The sequence below is a fragment of the Chiroxiphia lanceolata genome, chromosome 3 (assembly GCF_009829145.1).
Source record: "Chiroxiphia lanceolata isolate bChiLan1 chromosome 3, bChiLan1.pri, whole genome shotgun sequence".
NCBI lineage: Eukaryota > Metazoa > Chordata > Aves > Passeriformes > Pipridae > Chiroxiphia > Chiroxiphia lanceolata.
This window is the reverse complement of record NC_045639.1, coordinates 49,329,342-49,348,924: the sequence shown is the minus strand read 5'-3', so window position 1 is coordinate 49,348,924 and position 19,583 is coordinate 49,329,342. Positions and strand designations below refer to the sequence as shown.

Here is a 19,583-nt window from a genome sequence, read left to right as displayed (position 1 = left end):
TCACAACTATGCCAGAAAAAGAAAGTGGAAAAAACCCCCTATTAATTCCTAGTTGGAGTTCACATCATGGCTGTCCAGATTCTTGTCCCTGGATAAGTGAAGTGATGGCACGGGATGAAGGATGACTTTGGGTGTCACTTCTAGCTTAGGGCAGCTTAAAGCATTCGTGGATTTACAGGCTATGATAGCCCAAAGTAGCCGCAAGCAAATCTCTTAGCTGTCCAGGATGGTGGCAGGAGAGATTTTTCAGATAGTGTATATAACACAAAGGATTAAGAAATGCACATAAGTATGTTTCAGAGGATATGGGAAAATAAAGGAGGAAGAACTGCTCACTGACCGGAGAGCACAGAGATACCTGGGGCCATACTTTGTACTCCACAGGAGCCTGTACTGCCCAGACACACAAGCTGCCACTGCACACGCGTGAGCCCCTGCTACACACCCACACAACCACCCACTGCACCCCATGAGCCCACATTGTGCATGCATGAACTCCCAAGGACCTTGTGGAGCCACTGGCTTGCACACAAGTGCTCACAGAATTAATCTGCCATGTTGGGCTCGAGAGCCCACGGCTCAGCAGGGTTAACGCCACCCACACGCCGCATCTGCTCACTGGGCACTTTTTGCAGTTGTCTGTGCTGCTGTGGCTATGCTTTCAAGCATAGCTCCTTGTCAATCTGCTCAAGGCAGATAATCTGTCTGTGGGGGTTTTACACAGACTGTGGGATTTGCTTTTTTTTGTTTGATTCTTTGTTTCTTGGTTCTGTTTCTACTGGTTGTCTGGTTAGTTAGCTTGTTTGGGGGGCTTTGGAATGTTAAAAATGAGTAATATGGAGTAAGTCCCAATTTTCAGACAATCCTTTCTTTGGCAACGCAAAGCTAGCAAGCCAACCAGAACAGGCTAAACTGAACCATCTGAAGATTTAGCTTATGCCAGGAAAAGAAATGGACAAAAGACAACATAATAAAAAAAAAATTGCATTGGAGTAGAGGGAAAGACTAACAAGAACTTGGAGTAAGAAAAAGCAAACATTCCTGGCTTTAACACACTAAGGATGAGGAGGGATTAATAGTGTTGGGTAAAGAGAAAGTGGATATAATAAATAGAAGGTGGCTTATAGATGGTCATTTAAATTGAACCTATGATTCTCTGAGGCTGATCAGACTGGAACCACGAACACCAGCAAACCATCTACTAGTGAGGATTTGCTAGAATCAGATCAGGGGCTCTTGTTTTGCTAGAGTTTAAGATCAGGTTTGACATCTTGGGCTGTGGTGCTACAAAACAGCTGAGCTAATGTAATGATTTGCTGCTGAAATGGACAACTCCCACTCCTGTTCCCCAAGCCAGGGGGATCAGGGACACCTTCTATGGTGCTGTCATTATTGTGTATCTGACCTTGAGATCTGGCTCAAGGAATCCAGCAGACAGTAATTAGTTTTCATTTCTTTTTTCCTCTCTGCAAGACTAACTTTACAGAGTGGAAGAAGGCCATGTCTTGCACACCTCAAAAGAAGAACCACAGAGCAGAGAGGAGGAAACAGTTTAAGAAGAGATAAACTGAAGCTTTAAGCTATAAATGGTAAATTGTCTATAATGCAATAACAAAAAACCTGGAGCTTCTAGTTTTCAAGTGGGCTTTAAACTGACAACTTGTGTGATTTCTTCAAGGCTTCACAATTGTTTGCTGTTTACAGTGATAATGCCTTTTAACCTATGCTTGTCAGGTGTGGGAGGCTGAATGCCAGAGCACATATATGCTCTGAAGAATTAGCTGACTTGTTATTTCAAAATTAAATAATCTTTAACAACTTTAATGCGGAGGCAGATGTTCTATTGACACCATATACTTTTCAACCCACACTTAAAGTGGTTTCTTAGAGTCCTTTGGCATAGCAGAGAACATAACTTCTGATGCTGGCCATGTTTATTAGTGACTCTGTGACAGTGCACGTCTCCTGTGTGGAGTCTGTTCTGCAGATATCCACACCTTGGTCTGGAAACCCTAAAAAAAGATCTGGCAGTGATGAATTTGCCCATTCAGAGTCCTTGGGACACAGAGAATCGGGACAATAGAGGTCAGTGTGATCAGATCTCTGTTCTTCATGTGAATGGTTCTCAGTGTGTTTGGGGCAGATGAAAAACAATATCAGAAGACAGAAGAGAAAAGCATCAAACCATAACTAACTAAAAAAAAAAAATAAAGAATCAAAGTCAAGTAGAAAGCAAAGATGGAGATTTTGAAATTCCTTGCTCTTCCCTTTATAAACTCTTAAATCATCAAGGACAAAGGTATAAGAAAGCAAATCGATCCATTACACACGTCTATGGGACAGACATTTAGTAAAGACTACATCCAGATTTTGGGCCAGAACTTAGCCTCTGCTTTGCCATATCCATCATATCCATATACAGGTATTTGTAAATGAATGTGTCTGAATTTGCAGGTATTTTAAGAAAACTAAGCTTCTTCAGGTCCCTGGCTAGCACACTGTGTCCTGTCCCTGCTGCTGACTGTCAGGCACAAGGGTGTGCAGGTTGTAGTCTCACAAAGGCTAGTGCAGTCAGGCAATGGTTCATGCTGTCGAGGCACACGCAAACTGAAGCTATGTGACTTTTGTTTCCAATGCTTAGTAAAATTCCCAATGTCAAAAATACTCCCAGCTCCGGGAGCAAATGGGAGGGCGGGGGGTGTGGGGGGTGCTAACATGAGCTATTAGGTAAGCTGGTGAGAAATTTTTCCAAATCCTTCCTTAGCACAGGGAAGAGGTGTGAGAAGCATTCCCAAATTACAGTGATGGTTTAAGTCAGGATGGTCAGGTCTTTGTGCCTTGGTGACAGCAGGCATCATCCTAACAAATTTGTTTCAAAACACATTACTGACCAACTGAGAGAGCAATGTGTGGGCCTCTTCCCACAGAAAATAAAAACGTGTGTGCTACTGTCTCCCATCAAGAGCTTTGCAGATATTCTTCTAATGAAAGATAGAGTAATACAGGACTGAGTTTGACACTGTACAATCAGGATAAAAGCCTGACTTAATTTCTAAGAGGGTGGAAAATCATGCACGCCTGCATTCCCTTAACAGAGATGGACCATCTTCTCTCTCTGGGGGTATGTGATTCACTTATGAATTACAGAGTCTTGGTAAAAATCAGATGCTCTGTCAGCATGTGATCACAGCATCTGCAGTTTGTCTTGCAGTGTTTTGCTTTATGAAGCATCCCTGAGCAAAGGAGAGTGCTCATCACAAGCAGGGATAAGCTTGGTGGACAAGCCAGAATGCAAAATGTCTTTCACATCAGTGAAAGAGGAAACATCCAAGAGTGCTATCCTCTTCATGGGCTCTTATGTGCCTCTTAGGTGTCCCTAGGTATAGAAAAGGATTAAATAAATCAGCAGCAATTCTGCATTTCACATCTGTAATTTGCACTGAATTGCTGGGTTGAAACAAAAATATTTTTAAGACACCTTAATTTGAGGTAAATAACAAGTTCCAGTATTAACTTTATATGGATACTTGTGGTGTTTCATAGCCTTGTCCTTATATGAAAGATATAAGAGATCCACATGATATCCTTCAGTACCCTAATTTTTGTACACATCTAAATTAGGTCAAAGATGTATGAAATCTCAAGGTGGTTCAGAGACCCTTGCAAAATAAACACTTGGCGAATATCCTCAGTGTTTATTCTAGCAAGTATTTGTATGTGAATGATCATGTGACTGTGAAATGTCACAGCTCTGTTTGGGGAGGTGAATAAAAGAGGCTAAATCATCACACCTTTGAGGATAGGAAGGAGTAGCCTCTAGGAGACTTGGACTTTAGCTCTTTATTTAATTTGCATTTTAAAAAGCTGATTTAAATAAATAAATGGCTGTTACACATTTTAAAATTATTTTTCAGAGCATCACCCCAAACATGATGGGGGGTTATTTTTTTTTCCTAATTATGAGCTTATGAGAGTTGGAATCTGACTTCTATATGTAACACAGAGAAATATCCAGGAGTTTAGGTGCTTACCTGGATGCACCTATTTATTTATATGACACTCTTAAAAGGTGAAGCTTTCTTCCTTATTTTTCTCACAGTGACAATTCTAACCAAAACAATGTGAGATCATGGTGCTAAGCAGATAAACAGCACTTGCTTATCCCAGGCGCAATTGTTCATATCACTCACTGTTGAGCTGGTGTACTTTTGTGGCATCCTCACTGGATATAAATAATGTATACAAATACCAAAATACAAGGAAGTGCAATAAGTGATCCAGTCAAGCAAGAAATTAAATTACAAGTGGTGTCCTTATTCCTGTGTTTTATGCCAAGAAAGATACTAGCTTTCCCCAGGATTCTGTAGTACTGCCTTTGCTTCCCCTCAGTCAGGAAGCAGAGATTATGGTACATAACTGTAAAGCTCCCCTCTGATGTGACTGTCTATCTATGCTTCATTGTGCTTAAGTATTGAGATTCATTATACAAAGCTGCCTGGTGCTACAGCAGTGCCCCTAAGCAAAACAACATTTTGTGATTCAGCATCCTGACAGCAGCAGAACAAGAGCAGGAGTTGTACAGTGAAGTTTTCCAGCAGTTCTTTTGTAAGAAGCAGGCTGTGCTCAGAGACCATTCCTTGGATTTGTGTCCTGTCAAAATCCCCTCGGAGAACAAAGTTGAGACTATCCATGAAATGAAAGTGTCAAAATTGCCCTGGACTGAGAACTTTGGAGAAAGTGAGGAAATTGCAGAAAACTTATACAACAGGTCTCTCTCATTTAAAGGGACCGTACAAATAAAATGTGACTCCAACTGGTGAAAAAGAAGCGGAATTCTGGATGGGAGCCCAGGGTGAAGGCAATGTATCCTGTAAACTTATTCAATATAACCTGGGTTTTATCTGAAGGCATTTTATCCCCACTGCTTTTAATGCAGAACCTCATAGATTTTTAAGTTATTTTTCTTAAATGTAGTCTCAGGCAGCTTCTGCTTGGTTATGGAAGAAACCCCAGACGACTAAGCCCAAACTACCAGACATCTTAGCTTTTACTTGATGACAAACATCTCAATCATACTGTACATCTGTCCCCGCTCCTTCTCCTCAGCTGGCCCTAGAAATGATATGTGATCAACTCAGTTATGCATGTGCTGGGACTCCCTTTAGCTGCTATAATTTGCAAGGAAAACTTACAGTGCTTTATGTAGCCATGTCCCTTATTTCTCATTACAAGGATAAAAAAGTCTCTGTAACATCCAGACTGGTTATTTTGTACATATATACACAGATAGACAATTTGGTGTATAATTTGGTATATACATATGCCATGCCTTGTTTTTAAATAAATATGATGTTTAGTAGTTATTTAAAAGAGAAAAAATGTAAGTGTGGAAGTGATAGCTCAGTCTTTCACCTATTCTGGTTTTTTTGGTGTATGGACCAGAACTACATTATATGTACATCACAATCAAATGAAAATTCAAGGCTATGGAGGATAATATTAGATATAATGACATAGCCCAAATTTAAGGGACAACCCTGCAGCAGGGCTAGAAGAGATTGGTATAGGACTGTTACGTTTCAGAGTTCTCTCTTATGTTGTGCTTCTTCCCTGTTCTTTAACATCAGTTCTAAGAGTCCCTTTGGAACCATGTAGCTGTCTTCTGGGATTTTTAAATATTCACTTAAATCAATATACTGACAAGGACTGAACAGCTTGACTGAGTTTGTAGTATTATCTTATGTGAAATTCACATCACATACACAAGAGAATTGTCACATGTCACAGCCTACAAAATCATTCATGGTTTAAGACCAGTAAACAGCTCAGCAAAGCCATTGAACATACCAACTGCTGAGAGAGAGATGTTTGACATTAACACCTTCAGCTATCTTTGTGAAAGCACAAGATGCTTTCCCACAAATGCACAGTAACCTCAGAAAAGGGTGAAGGATTGCGCTGAATATTGAATCTGAGCAAATGCCAGGGAGGGCTGCAGTAGGGAGATGAATCAGGGGGAGGCCAGACCAGGGTGCCACCTGCCTTCCTGGTGACAGCTCCCTGTGTCGCCAGGGAGCCATGTTAGAGATAAGACACCTGTATCCACAGCTGCAAAGGAAGCAGATTCCTCCACGATGTGCCCTGAGTGTGATGCAAGGGTAAACCAAATGCCCAGTGGTTTTGGAGCCCCGTGCCCCAATGGGAAGCCAGAAGCCTTAAAGCCACGGACCAGTACATCACCTTGTGCCCCATGGTGCCACTGATCTACAGAGTCAGCCTCAAAAACAGGGCATGGACATTAACATTTTATTGCTAGGCTAATGGAGAGGGCAGATATAAAACAACAGATTATTGAAATAAACAATCTCTCCTCTACAATTTTTTCCCACTATTTTTCTTTTTCATTTTAATCTTTGTATTATTTCCCATCTGCAGGATTTTACATCTTTTCTGGTATTTCAAAACTCCCTTCCATAATGTGTCATTCCTCTCTGGGAATGACAGCCAGCCTTAGCAGGATGGCTGTGGGGGTCCAGCAGGTTTGAGAGTCTTCTTGAAAGTACCTTGGAATGTGGTGTTTTCCAAGGTCTGTAATAGTAAAAATAAAGGGCTGTCTTATTGTGTATGCAATACTACTGCGGGATGTGAGTTTACCCACCGCATCAATTTTCTAAATTGCAAAGCAAGTTAGTCTACTGTTTCCTATTAGATTCAGCAATCGTGTCTATACTGGTTTGACAGTGCTGTAAGATGATGATACTAAATGGTGATACTACGCTAAATGGTAGTTTAGTGCCGAACATTTACTCTCTGTTTCTGGAAGCTCCAGCTCTTGCCGTACTGCACTGTGCATTTGCCTCCTCCCACTGGCATGAAAACCAGTGAAACAAAATATCCTGCCTTCTGGACATACTTATGCTAAGATTCCCCTCACCCTGTTTCTGTGGGAGGCTTTGAAAATTAGGGAACTGAAGAGCCCAAAAGTCTTTGTTGATTGTGAGTCCATAGTTCACTGTGGACAAGTGAAATGAGTCCCGGAAAAACACAGCTTGTCAGCACAGCTAGCTCAAGATGAAATGGCAACTTACTAAGTCAGTTTAAGTAGAAAGAGTAACTTAAGAATACCTAGAGATAATTTTATAACTGGCAAGACAAAAAAGCAGGTGGTTCCCCTAAGCCATGCTAAGGGAACAGACATGTTACTAGAGGTTACTGAGAACCATGATTACCAGTTAAGAAACTGTATGTAAGGATCCAGTACAGAGAGAGAAAGGACAAAGGACAGGAACGGGCTTCTGTAAAGGAAGCAGGGAGAAGGCACTAGGGCATTTTGGTGCTTCTGGAACTTTTTGTTGGAATAAAATAAAGCCATTTTGAGAGATCCTTGGTCCAGATGACTGCCTGGGCAGTGCTGAGAATGGATGGCTGTGACAGCAGTCTAGAGGCATGGGTTGCCAAAACATGTTAAAAAGATAAACCACATGTTTGGAAATATTTAAAATCAGCTATTCATTTTTGAGGGCAGACAGCTCTCAGAAGGAAAAATAATTGAATGCAAATATACTAAAATTATAAGGGAGAAGAAGGTGGCCTATGTATTAATGTGGAGTTCTGGCCATTCAGTGAGTCTTACTAGTTGACCTGCCTATCAACTCAGACTTTGCTGCAGAACTTACACTGAGAATTAAATCCTTACCTATTCTGATTCAAAATGCATTAAAATGGTGTCCAGACCTGGGGTCTCAAACATAAATTTAAAATAATTTATATGTGACGACCGAGGCAGCAGCTAATAATCAGTGCCAAACCTGGAGCTGATTACGTAAGGATACACAATGAACTTTTTTCCCTCCTGCAACACTGATCCTTCTCATGCTACTGCAGCCCGCAAGAAGCATGGGAGAAGAGGTGAGTCTTGCTGCGAGGCTCAAACTCTATTTGAATTGTGTGTGTACTACAGAAAAGCAACACAACAAACCTGAAGGCTGCAAGTCTGGCTTCAGTCTCCAGCACATTGAGGTGGGTCCATTTGAAGCAGTGACTGGGGAAGGTATTTCCTGAACCCTCATCAGAATTATCATCTTAGGTGTCACTGGATACTTTTCTTCTGAGTGTAGTACAGAAAGGAGCTTTGCTTCTTCAGGAAAGTGATCATACAGATACTGTAGAGGAGTGCTCATTGACCCTTGTAGACCAAACATTTGTAGCCAAGAACAAGGCTAATCATCACAGTAAGATCCATCTCCAAAAGTTGTAATCTTACGGATAGAAAAAAAATTAGATTCAAAAGGCTCTCCTAACAAATGCTGCTATGTCATCATCCTGTAACAGTCAGTGTCTTGTAACATCATCAAGCAGCAAACTAACAATGAACGTCCCCACAAAGCTTCAATAAAGGCAGCAGATATCACTCTCTCTTCATCTCTCCTAGTGGAGCTGCTCTATTTTTTATCCTTATTTAAATATTCATTTGGCAAGAGGGAAAGACTGACAGTTGCTTGGTACTGAAGACACTCACAAGGGATCTCTCAGACCCAGATTCAAGTACTCTTACAGAATAATACAAAGTATTTCTCTAGGGTTTGCATCAGGATGTTTTTCATCTGTTTCACAACACTACTGGATGAGAACACAGAGAAAGGAGACTTACCCTGGGACACTGCATAGTCTAGTTATAGAGCATTCACGTGGGAAGTGAAGGAGATGCTCTTAACCTAATTGAGTGCTTTAACTGTTGGTGTGAAATTCCCTCATGCTTTCCCAATGCCTTCATCTCTCCATGGGGAGAAAAAAAATTCCCCCTGGCCTAGGCAGAATCCCTACCGTCAAAGCCTAATTCTACAAAACATTTTGAGGGGCCAGAATTTTCTGAGGGAAAACTGGACAGTTCCCAACAAGCTCTATTGAAAAGAATGCTGACTGTAATTGCTTGCATTTTAATTCAATCAAAGTAAGAGAGAGTTCAAATCCTCAAAACTGCATGTAGCATCTTCAGAGTGTAACAGAGCAGTAAAGTCAGCGTGTATTGTTATTTAAGTGAAGACCAGTGTTACTGAGCAATTTGTTTTCACTGAAACTCTGTTAGCAACGCTGGGACAGACATTTTTCAGCAGTTTTCTGACCTCTATATGAGCAACAGAGGTAGCTGAAGGTTTTGACTTGACTAATAGATCCTATGTTGATAGACTTAACTTGGTTAATTCTTTTGCTCTACTTTAGGAAGGAGAAAGTAAGAGTGGCTTGGCTTACTCTGGTCCCCAAGTTATACTAGTTAAAATAGTAGCACAACATTACATGTGAGTGCTTTATCAAGGCCTATATAAGTTTGACTTGCCCTTGTAAATGTAAACTGGTTTCCATTTTTAAAGCTAATTCAATTTAACCCTATGCCTGCACACCAGTTTAATTTAGGTGGATGCCACTTTTCCGTTCAGGAACTGGAATTCAGTGGGATGAGCAGAGAAGTTTGATACAGATAGGAAAAGAGATGAAAATTGGAAAGCAGAAAAAGAAAAACAAACTAGGAAGGGAGAGAAGGCATAAGAAGTAAATAGATGAAAAGTTGTAAGACAGTTGAAACAGGAATCTTTTCAGTGCAGCACCGCTGGCCAGTTAGACAGAAAAATGTGACCATAGGTAGGGACAACTGAAGAATCTAGAACCAGAGCAACATACATACACGGATCTGACTTCCTGAAAAACTGGTAAATAAATCCTAGACTTTGATAGGAAACAAAAAAAAAACCAAACCAAACCAAACCAACCAACCAACCAACCAACCAAACAAAACCCCGAAACTAGAACCATCATAGAAAATCAGTCTGGAGGCCATTTCTATGGGCATTAAGCATGTACCAGTAGTTTTAAGTCCTGTTTCAAGAAGGACCTTACTACACGTTTGAGCTACCTAGGTGCTTCAAAGGCTGCAGCAAATTATACTTTTTCCTTCTTGGTTTCCTCAGTGACTCACACTTCTTTATCAGCACAATGTCTCCATAAGCTTTGCAATGGACTCGGCTAGGAGTTAAAAAAACCCTCCAAAACCCTGAAATTACTTTTTGTTTTGCCTTATGACTTTATTTCCAAAGCTGCATGTTTGTATAGTAAACTGCTTTCCATTCTTCATGTGGATGTATAGAGAGGTACTCTGTCCTTCTCCATCAGCAAGCCTAGCGTGCCTCTGCACCTGTGCTGGTTTAGGGGAAGGACATAACAGTAACTGCACAAGAGGTTTAGGTCAGAGGTTGGAATTTGGTTGTATAAAAGATATGGACGCTTGACCTAAGACGAATAGGCATATTAACTAGGTATTGAGCTTTTAGTTTAGAAAAGCAACTTAAAACTCTGTAAAGCTTTATAGCTTTATAACACTCATGTAGGCTCAATAGAGAGGTCAAAAATATTGTACTAAAATTATGTAACAAATTGCTAAAAAGCTCAGGTAAGCCCTGTTGTGTTTTAAAGGTGACAGCGTTGAGAGGGAAGCTCAGCTTTTGAAAAGGATGAAATATTTTCTCATATTAAGAACTGTATTCTAAGTATATTGCATTTGGACCTTTGAATTACTTTTTTTTTCTTTGTAAAAGTAGAAGAACAATAAGCACAACAGAGAATTAGCTACTAAGTTTCTCATGATCTAAATACTCAAAAGTCCTTTTTTTTCCTTGGCAGACATCATCCAACTGTTATCCAGAGACCAAACTATGTTATCCAAAGACGGCACTGCAGAGACACCACACTAGTTTCTAGCAGACATCTGAGTCCCCATCCAACTACCACAGAGTGAGAGAAAGGTAGATCAGGCTCCATCTCTCTATTTGCATGGAATTCAAACTCTTGAGCTACAAAGATTTTTGGTCATCTCCCTGCAGGGGGGACTCCCAGGGCTGCTTGTCACTCTCTGGTCCCTCTGTCTAGCTCAAGGAGCTGGCAGTCTTATTGCGGCCTCCATGGCACACTGACCTATATATTTGGGTCAGTTATGTATCCATTTCCTTCTCTGCGTACCCCTTGTCTAGCAAAATAATAAAATTGAAGTAGCATAAAGGCAAAATTGATCACGGCAGGGGTTTTCTAGAGTATTACCTTTATCACCAGGACAGATGAAAATGGTTCTTATGTAAACTGAATAAAAATCAACTCAAGTGACTCAGATAAACCAGCAGATCCCATAAAACTGGAAATCAACTGAATTTTAATTTCATTAGGAAGCTCAGGAACGTAGACTTCACTAGTGCTTTATTATTTTGATTTTTTTTTTAATTGGGACAAAAAAATAATCTAAGCTCGTGTCTGGCTCTATGGTCCTTCTTTAAAGATTAAAAAGCAATAAGATAATAAAGAATACAAATTTTCAGACAGCTCCTCACAGGGGCATGTTCTTTGAATTAACAGTTCTCTCTCCCCCTCTGCTGCATCTGGATTGCTTTTAATTATCAGCAAGGAAAATAACAGGTTCAGTAGATGTGGATGCAAGTTCATTTTCATCATCAATTGACTTCTGCAACTTTCACACCAATACTGCGTTTGAGAACATTGAGAAATTTACCATAAGACTATAAGAGGTCACAATTCTGAATATTAAATAAAAAATAGAGATAGTATGGATGGTGCTTTTGAATCATGATCATGGGAACTGTCACAAAACACTACCTTAAAAACTAATGTTCAATCCCCAGCTTTCAAACACACATTCCAGTGGCCTTAGACAAGTATATGTGATTTAGAACCACTCAGACATAGATTTCTTTTCCCCTTTTCCAAAAGGCTACAATGGAACCTCAGTTTGAAAATAACGCAGAGCAACTGCACATCAGGGAATAAAGTCTCTGTCACATGCACAGAGACATGGGAGAAGCTGCAAATGGAGCTTGGTTACTCTGCCACTGCCTGACCTGCTCCAGTGGTAGAGGCTGTTGTGTACAGGGTTGCCTTTAGAGCAGGAGAGAATATAATAAGCAACATGTCAATATCCATCTGAGGCTTAGACCTGAAGGGTCATTTCCACCTTTTCTGCTACATGTGAGATAAAAAAACTGTTACCTACCTTACTATTCAGGAGGCTACAGTCAATCAAGAAAGAATGGCAAAGAGAGGGACATACACAGACAGGTGTGTACCTGCAGTCAATCCACTTACTTTGGATTTCCAGCCCCTGGCTTCTTTCTCCGGAATATGTTGAGGAAAGTGTTGGACTTGCAAGGTGCCTTGCCATCCCCGACATGCATACGCACCACATCCGAGGTGGTGAAGGCACTGCGGACATTCCTCTCAGGCTTGGCTATAATGATGTACATCTTAGGAGTGAACATGCACCCCAGTGCCACTGTCACGCTCAGGCTCACTGCAAAACAGGTCGTGATGATCTTGTAGTTGCTCCCAAAATAGATAGGCACGAAGGCCAGCCAGATGATACAAGTGGTGTACATGGTGAATGCAATGTACTTGGCCTCATTGAAGTTGGCAGGCACATTGCGAGTCTTGAAGGCATAGTATGTGCAACTCATGATGAGGAGTCCATTGTAGCCCACAGGAGCCACGACACCTAGGTTGCTGGTGTTGCAGATAAGGTAAACTTCCTTAATGCTGGGGTAGGAGAGGATGGGCATGGGGGGCTCCAGGATGATCAGCGTGATCACCAGTGTCAGCTGCACGCTGATCAAAATGGAGGCAATGACCACTTGGGCCCATGCACTCATGAAACGTGGCTTGCGGGTGCAGATCTTCTTTTTGCTGCCTGCCAGGATGCGTGCAATGCGGTTGGTTTTGGTCACAAGGGCAGAATAGCACATGGCAGAGGAGAGGCCCACTAAAAGGCGCTGGAGGTAGCAGGATGTTGTGGTGGGTTTGGCTATAAGGGTGAAAGGGCAGATGTAACCCAGAAAGATGCCAGCAAGGATAATATAGCAGAGCTCCCGGCTGGAGGACTTGACAACAGGGGTGTCTCTGTAGAGCACAAAGATAAGGGTGACAAACATGGTGACCAGGATCCCCAGGCAGGAAAAGACCACAGCCACAATAGACTCTATATTGCTCCACTGGAGGTACTTCACAGGGATGGGTTCGCAGCCTGCAGTGTACAGAAGAGAAACAGAGTGTTAGAAAGGTAGCTGCTTCAAGAACTTTTTTTCCTGTATCCCAGTGCAATCTAAACATTAGCATAAGCCCGTGTGCCATGGATTACTAAAGCCATTTTACAAAGGAATAAACTGCAACATGGAGAAGTTTGGATGAAATATATTCAAAAAACACGCATCAGTTTTGGTTGTCCCAAAATTTACTCATGATGCTACAACTGGAAATGTGATTTAGAAATTTTTCATAATTTTTCTTGAGATACCTGCTTACAAGTCCAGAGTATCAAAGGCAAATCTGGGAACAGAATTCAGACAAACTCAGCCCCATCTTTTCATTTCAGCAGGGAAAGGATTGTTACAAATCAGAATGAGCAACGTTTTGACCTCCTCAGATTAACTTATTTTAATCCTAAAAAAAATCATTATATTTTGACCCACTGCATTTTTGTGAAGGTGATTCTATATATAATATAAGTTAATTAGGGATCTATGGACAGAAAAATAAAAATAAATCCAAAATTGTAGTGGAACTATATCGTGGATGCTGTACCTTCTTAGTATATTTCTACTTTTTTTCTCTTAACATTAACTTATGTTATCAAACCGTATACTCATTGTTTTTCCACTAAATAATGTAATTTAATTCTCTTGGAAAAATCAAACCCAAAGAATATGCATACCTTCAAAAAATAACTGGAAAAGCTCTCCTCTATGACTAGTAAAGGCGTGCAAATACAGGTATCTGTTAAGACAGTACTTAACTGCTCTGTCCCACACTCAAGTTAAAACAGTCTCTAGATACCTTCCTCGCTGTACTGAAGAAATAATTCCAGCAATAAACATTACAGAGAAAATAAAATCCCTTGTGTTAATAAGATGTTATGGTTTAGAAGATGTTACCAAAAACCTTCATTCTGGCATTTTCTAATTTCTTTAGCATTTTTTTTCATCCAAGAAAAGTATCCATGGCTTCTTCTACTTCTTGTTTCTTTCCTCCTACAGTTTCCCTTGGACCCAGCTCACCTTCTGTGCCTTCTCCCACTGCTCAAGTATCTTTCCTCTCAGTTCCTAGCCATCCTCATCATAGTTCCTCTTCCAGTCAATTTTTTTCCTAGCCACCTCTCCACCCAGATGTCTCCATTACAAACATCTGGTCCACCTCTTCACAACCTGGACTGGCTGCTCATCAACTCTGTCTGTCTGAGTTGTTGGACACAGCTAAGAAGAGCCGGGAAAAGGGGATGGTGTCAGCAAGCTTGAGAGATGCATTTTTTTCTCTCAGTTTTGTCTCTAAACCTTAGCAAAGGCCCTGACATTGTGATGGGCAGAAGTTGTGCTCAGACCCTTCCTCCTAGGTATGGAGTGTATCTGCACAAACCATCTATGAACTAAAAACTTCTGAGACCCACAGTTTTACTTAATTTGCGTGCACCTTCCACAGGGTGACACAAAATTACCAAGTGATAACTCTACTGTAATGTAAACTTCTTTCCCTCCAAGTAATAGAGAAGTAAGCAGAGATCTGGATTTTGGGTCAGGGTGGAACAGTTTTACTGTAACCTAGTTTTGAAAAACAGATGGAGAAAAAATGTTTTTTTCTTGAAATCTAAAAAAAATAAAATCAGCCCAAGGCAAAGTCCTGACATGGAAAATTTCTGCTTGAACTTTGAATGTCTGCCAATGTCATATGAACTGAAAAATGTCCTATAATTCTGTACTTTTTGTCATTAAGGACACCAGGCTGACTTCACTACAGGTATTGTTGTTACACATGCTTGTAACATCAAAACTAATAGAAATCAGAGCAGTTGCAACTGGAGGTCTTATTTTATAAAGAAAGGAATTCCGTTTTGCGCAAGGTGGTCTGTTCAAGACTCAGATAGGTGAGGAAACAAGTACTTTCAGACAGTATTTTTATGGTGAGGTATGGAGGAAAAGCTCTGACCTTCGGCCTCAGCTACCCTGAGGGGAAGCTAGCTCCTGTAATTTAAAACAAGACTAAGAATCAGAAGTTCCTGTTCATTGATTAATATATGCAAAACTCCTCTTAAACAAGAAGCTGGTCAGTGGTTGTTGGAAGGGTTAAGTTTCAATATGGGGTTTAAGCTTAGCAACATCAAGACATACATTATTCCATTTTTAACTATATTTTCAGAGCCTTAGCACAGATCCAACATGGTAGTTAAGCCTATAATTTCTTTAAGCTTATCCTGCATAGTGTCTTAGAAATCTGTTTCATTAAATCAGTGTAATTCCTGTGCACCAGCAAGCCCAAGAACCACATGTTCTACAAACAATGCAGAAAGTTTCCAGCACTGCTTACTATTAGCAAACAGTTGTTGGTTGTCAACACCTGTGAAGGTCGGTCATTTCTCAGCTAGGAGGAGGTGGGCTCTGGAACCTTGTTGAGACTGGGGGAGGACATCCGGGAAATTGTGTACATATGACTCTAAAACACCAAACAAAACAAAAAAAAACAAACCCCATAACAACTAACCCAAACTTCAAAAAACCAGAGAATAAGTGGCAAAAGCTTCACAGTTAAAATTTTCTAGTAAAAGGCTGTCTGGTAGCTTTCATCTACTATTTTCCCTGCACTTTAACCATGAATAATTTCCAAGATCAGAAGGGTAATCAATTATTTTTTGTAATTATTGTATTATTAGTGCAAGGCCAATAAAAGAATATATGATGTTGTCTGAGGTCATTAGCACATCGCAGGTAACTGATGGCCCCAAAACTTTATGATTAATTTCCTAAATCTATAAAAGTTCCTGTCCTATGTTGATTTATTGCTGATTTAAGATTATTTATGTAAACTAGGTTTACCAGCTTGACATTCATCCTTCTTATGTTATATTCTGGTACTATAAAAGATATCTCTTCTCTTGGCACAAGGCCTAAGGTACTGGCTTTACTGACTATTTGTCAGGTCAGGTTTTCATCATCTGCGGTGAGAAAACCCTTGCGCCTGCTGACTCAACTTCACTGAACTCATATTTAGCGGAAGCACTCTAAAAAAAATTGTTTACATTTAGAAATAAAATTAAAATATCAGGAAAGGATTGCCCAGCAACAGAGACTGATTTCAAATGGAGAGAATGAGCACCTCGAAAAACATGTCATAGGAAATGGGTTGTATGTGCTTCACATTTCTTAAAGGGATTAAGGATTTTAGAGCCTCCATCTGTGATGCAAAATGGGACTAAAACTATGTACGTGTTTAGCATTTAAGATTTAAGGCAAAGAGAAAAATAATCTGAACTTTGAGATATTACCGTCTGTGTCTAGATGACTATCAGGGTATGAATACAACACAAAAAATCAAGCTATAAAAAGACATTTGATCAGAGTCCTGGCAAGAAAAGAGAATTTCAAATTAAATTATACCAATGGTGACTCCCACAAACTTCAAGAGCCAGAGTTTATCTATCTAAATCACCCTTTTCTAAGGATTAGGATGGCATCAGCTTCTCTTCACAACTTTGTACTTCGTACTACAGCTCAAGTAAATGAATTTCAGGGTTTTAAAAAAAAGGTTTTTTCCTCAATACAACAGACCAAAGAAGCTGTGCGGGAGCAGACTGCCATTTCAATGTTCTCTAGGAAATCAGTCGATGGCTAAGCTGTCATTTGGCTGGCGTTTCTGTGATTTTATAACAGCATCAGTCCAGTCTCCTTGCTGAGAAGAAACACAAATCAGCAGGTCATCTACTGATTTCATTAAAAGTTAATAGATTGCAACATGCCCCTGAGATTTTTTCCAGCACTGATGCTTTCTTCAACCCTTTTCAGCAGTGCCTGTCATTTTGACATGACCCCTTTTGAGCTACTTTGAACAGCTGGTAGCACTGAACCATGTTCTTTCAAGTGTACATTGATCTCTCACTAGGTTCTTGTTCTGCCTTATTGATTAAAAAGAAGTCCCCGTTTTCTTCCCTGAAGAGTAGATACAAACAATTCTGTGAATCTCCAAGACCAACAAAACCTGTTTGTCTATGGATACCTGCTTTAAAATTAATGGACACTGGTGTCCTAGGAGGTGGGAATTAAACATGAGCTCTTCCAATGATCAGGATATTTATGAAAGGTTCTGTGGATTTTCTGATTTCTAGTAAAATAAGATTTTTTCCCACAATTGAGACCCTTATGGAAGGTGTTTTTCATGAACTCCTTTTCCTACAACCCACTTACATGAAACTTGAAGGAACTGAATGATCACTAAGATTTCTATATCCTGATAACTCTGTTTCTAGGTTCAGCTGCACACCAGAGCAGGGCTGAGGCAGGGGTGGGAGTGGGAAGGTGGGAGCGTTGGAGTGAGAGTAATAGGATATAGACAGTTATGCATGCATCTGGGACATGACCATAGCTTATTTTCCATGGAAAACCAAGATAGAAAATGTGTCGAGTTTCCTAGTCTATTGTGATTAATAATACGTTTTTAGCTGGAGATGTGGCCAGCTTTCCCTCTCAAAAGACATCCTCTAAAAGCTCATTTGGCTTCAGTGGCTAGCTTAAAGTGTCTCTTGGAACAATTTAATCAAAGTTTGAGGACTTCATCTATATGTTAAATGTTGCAGCAGTACCTAGTTGCCAGCCAGACAAAGATGTGATAAGTTGCACATTTGCTTTTCAGTTGGGTGATCAGATTGTTCCTCTGACTAGGATAGTGGCATTCAAGATTTGCAGATGTGATATGGGACAGAGGTGCCAGTAGTCTTTTACAGTGATACAAAGCAAAAGTTAAGGTCAGGGTGATGCTTCTCAATGTGTTATATTTATTTTCTTGGGGTAAAGGTTGCTGGCAAAGCCCAGAGCAGCTGTTTAGGTTGACCTTGATAGGTACAAAATAAACAGAAAGATGCCATAACATGCAATTCATCAAAAGCATACACAAGGGAGACAAATTCAAGCTCTTTTCAGCCAGCTTTTCTTAGGATTTTGTTGAAATTCCTCTTGCTGGTGGGTACAGTGAGAATGATCTTTATATGAACAGTCCAGTAATCAGTTACTGAATGGCCTGAAATACTGCAAAAATTATTACTAATCACATGGTAGAATGATCAGAAAGAGTATCAAGTCAATATGACAAGAATGTACTGAACTCTTGTGATAGTCACTGCTAGATTGCAGCAAATGCTGCTGAGTTCATTAGCAGTCTTAACAGCTTTATTATTGCTTTATCAGTGCTAGCTGAAGGTGAGGAACAGACTATGATGTTTCTTCTTGGTAGAAATTTTGCTGTCATTACTGTCACTGCTGTTCCACTAAGCCAAAAGACATAACACTTTTCACTCACTCTAAACTGCCCTGGACTATGTGTCCAAGTATGTACTTTTAATATCTCTGCATGCTGCCACCTTACTGTCCACCACAGAGCATTCTCCTTGTGCTCTGTAGGAAGGGAATGTGTTTGGAGGAACACATCCCTACCTGTCAGGTCAGTATTCGGCCACCAGCCAAGCTCACAGGCTTTACATGTGAATTCATCCTGAACAAATTCGTTCTCCTTGCAAGCAGTACAAATCCAGCAGCAGCTCACTTCTCCTTTCCTGATCACCTGCAATGCAAAATACATCCTCAGTTATAATCCTCTATAAGACAACAAAGAAGCCCCCCCAGCAAACACATAACACATGTGCTGTTTAAAATATGATAGGATTCCTGTATATGGCACATTTCAAACAGCTAGCAAACATGAATCATGATTTTGTATCTATCCCTGTATATTAAAATTTATGTTTGGAAGTTCAAGGATAATCTCTAGGGACAACTCTATTTTGTTTTGGTGAGAGTAGTTCTGAGTTAAAAATACAAAACAGTTATCCCTTTGGTACACAGGCATGGTCAGTGTCGTATTTTCAATCAAATTTGAGGTTTAATCTGAGAGGGGGTTGAGGTCAGAACAAGTAGTTCAGCCCACACTTGATATCTATTGCATGGTAAAAAACAGTAAACAAAGTCAAGGGTTAGAACAAAGAGTGATTCATGCATAATACATATGTATTTACATCTACACACAAGCACATTCACATACACATAAAGTCCAATTTACATGGAAGTCTCTTTGGGGCTCAATACACAAGTGTAAATACAAATTTAAATAAGAGCAAATTAAAAAACATACTGCTAAAAGGATGTATTGGTTCCTAGCAGAAAAGAAAACCATTATGCAGTGACCAAGCACGTGTTTCAGAACAGCTCTTTTAGAGACAAATGTCTTTGAAAGCTTTCTTTCTTCACTGCGAGTGCTGCTAACTGTAATGATTCAATGCTGAAAAGATGTTTTCCTTGTCTTGACTCCTAGTTTCATTACCCTGAGGTTGAAAGAAAGATTAAGGATATCTCCAGCTCATAGGGCTCTGACAAAGACTCTGGCCCCGTTTGTCAGGAAGGAGAAATCCAACCTTCTTTTCAGGATCTTCCTATCCAACTATATGCAAAGATAATTACAGTAGTGAAATGCAAAATGTTTGTTTATTGAATGCCGTATTTGTGGGCTTT

At 40.2% G+C, this 19,583-nt stretch overlaps 1 protein-coding gene across 6 annotated transcripts in view; it reads right to left on the bottom strand.

Annotated features, from left to right (window-relative positions):
• Window positions 1–19,583, bottom strand: part of GRM1 (glutamate metabotropic receptor 1) — a 187,959-nt gene that overhangs the window by 18,331 nt on the left and 150,045 nt on the right. For all 6 annotated transcript variants that reach the window (XM_032683008.1, XM_032683009.1, XM_032683007.1 and 3 more), the window contains exons 7-8: window positions 18,513–18,639; window positions 12,139–13,069 (exon numbers count right to left, since the gene is read on the bottom strand). In XM_032683008.1, the coding sequence (XP_032538899.1) occupies window positions 12,139–13,069; window positions 18,513–18,639 (1,058 nt within the window). The remainder of the gene's footprint in view (window positions 1–12,138; window positions 13,070–18,512; window positions 18,640–19,583) is intronic.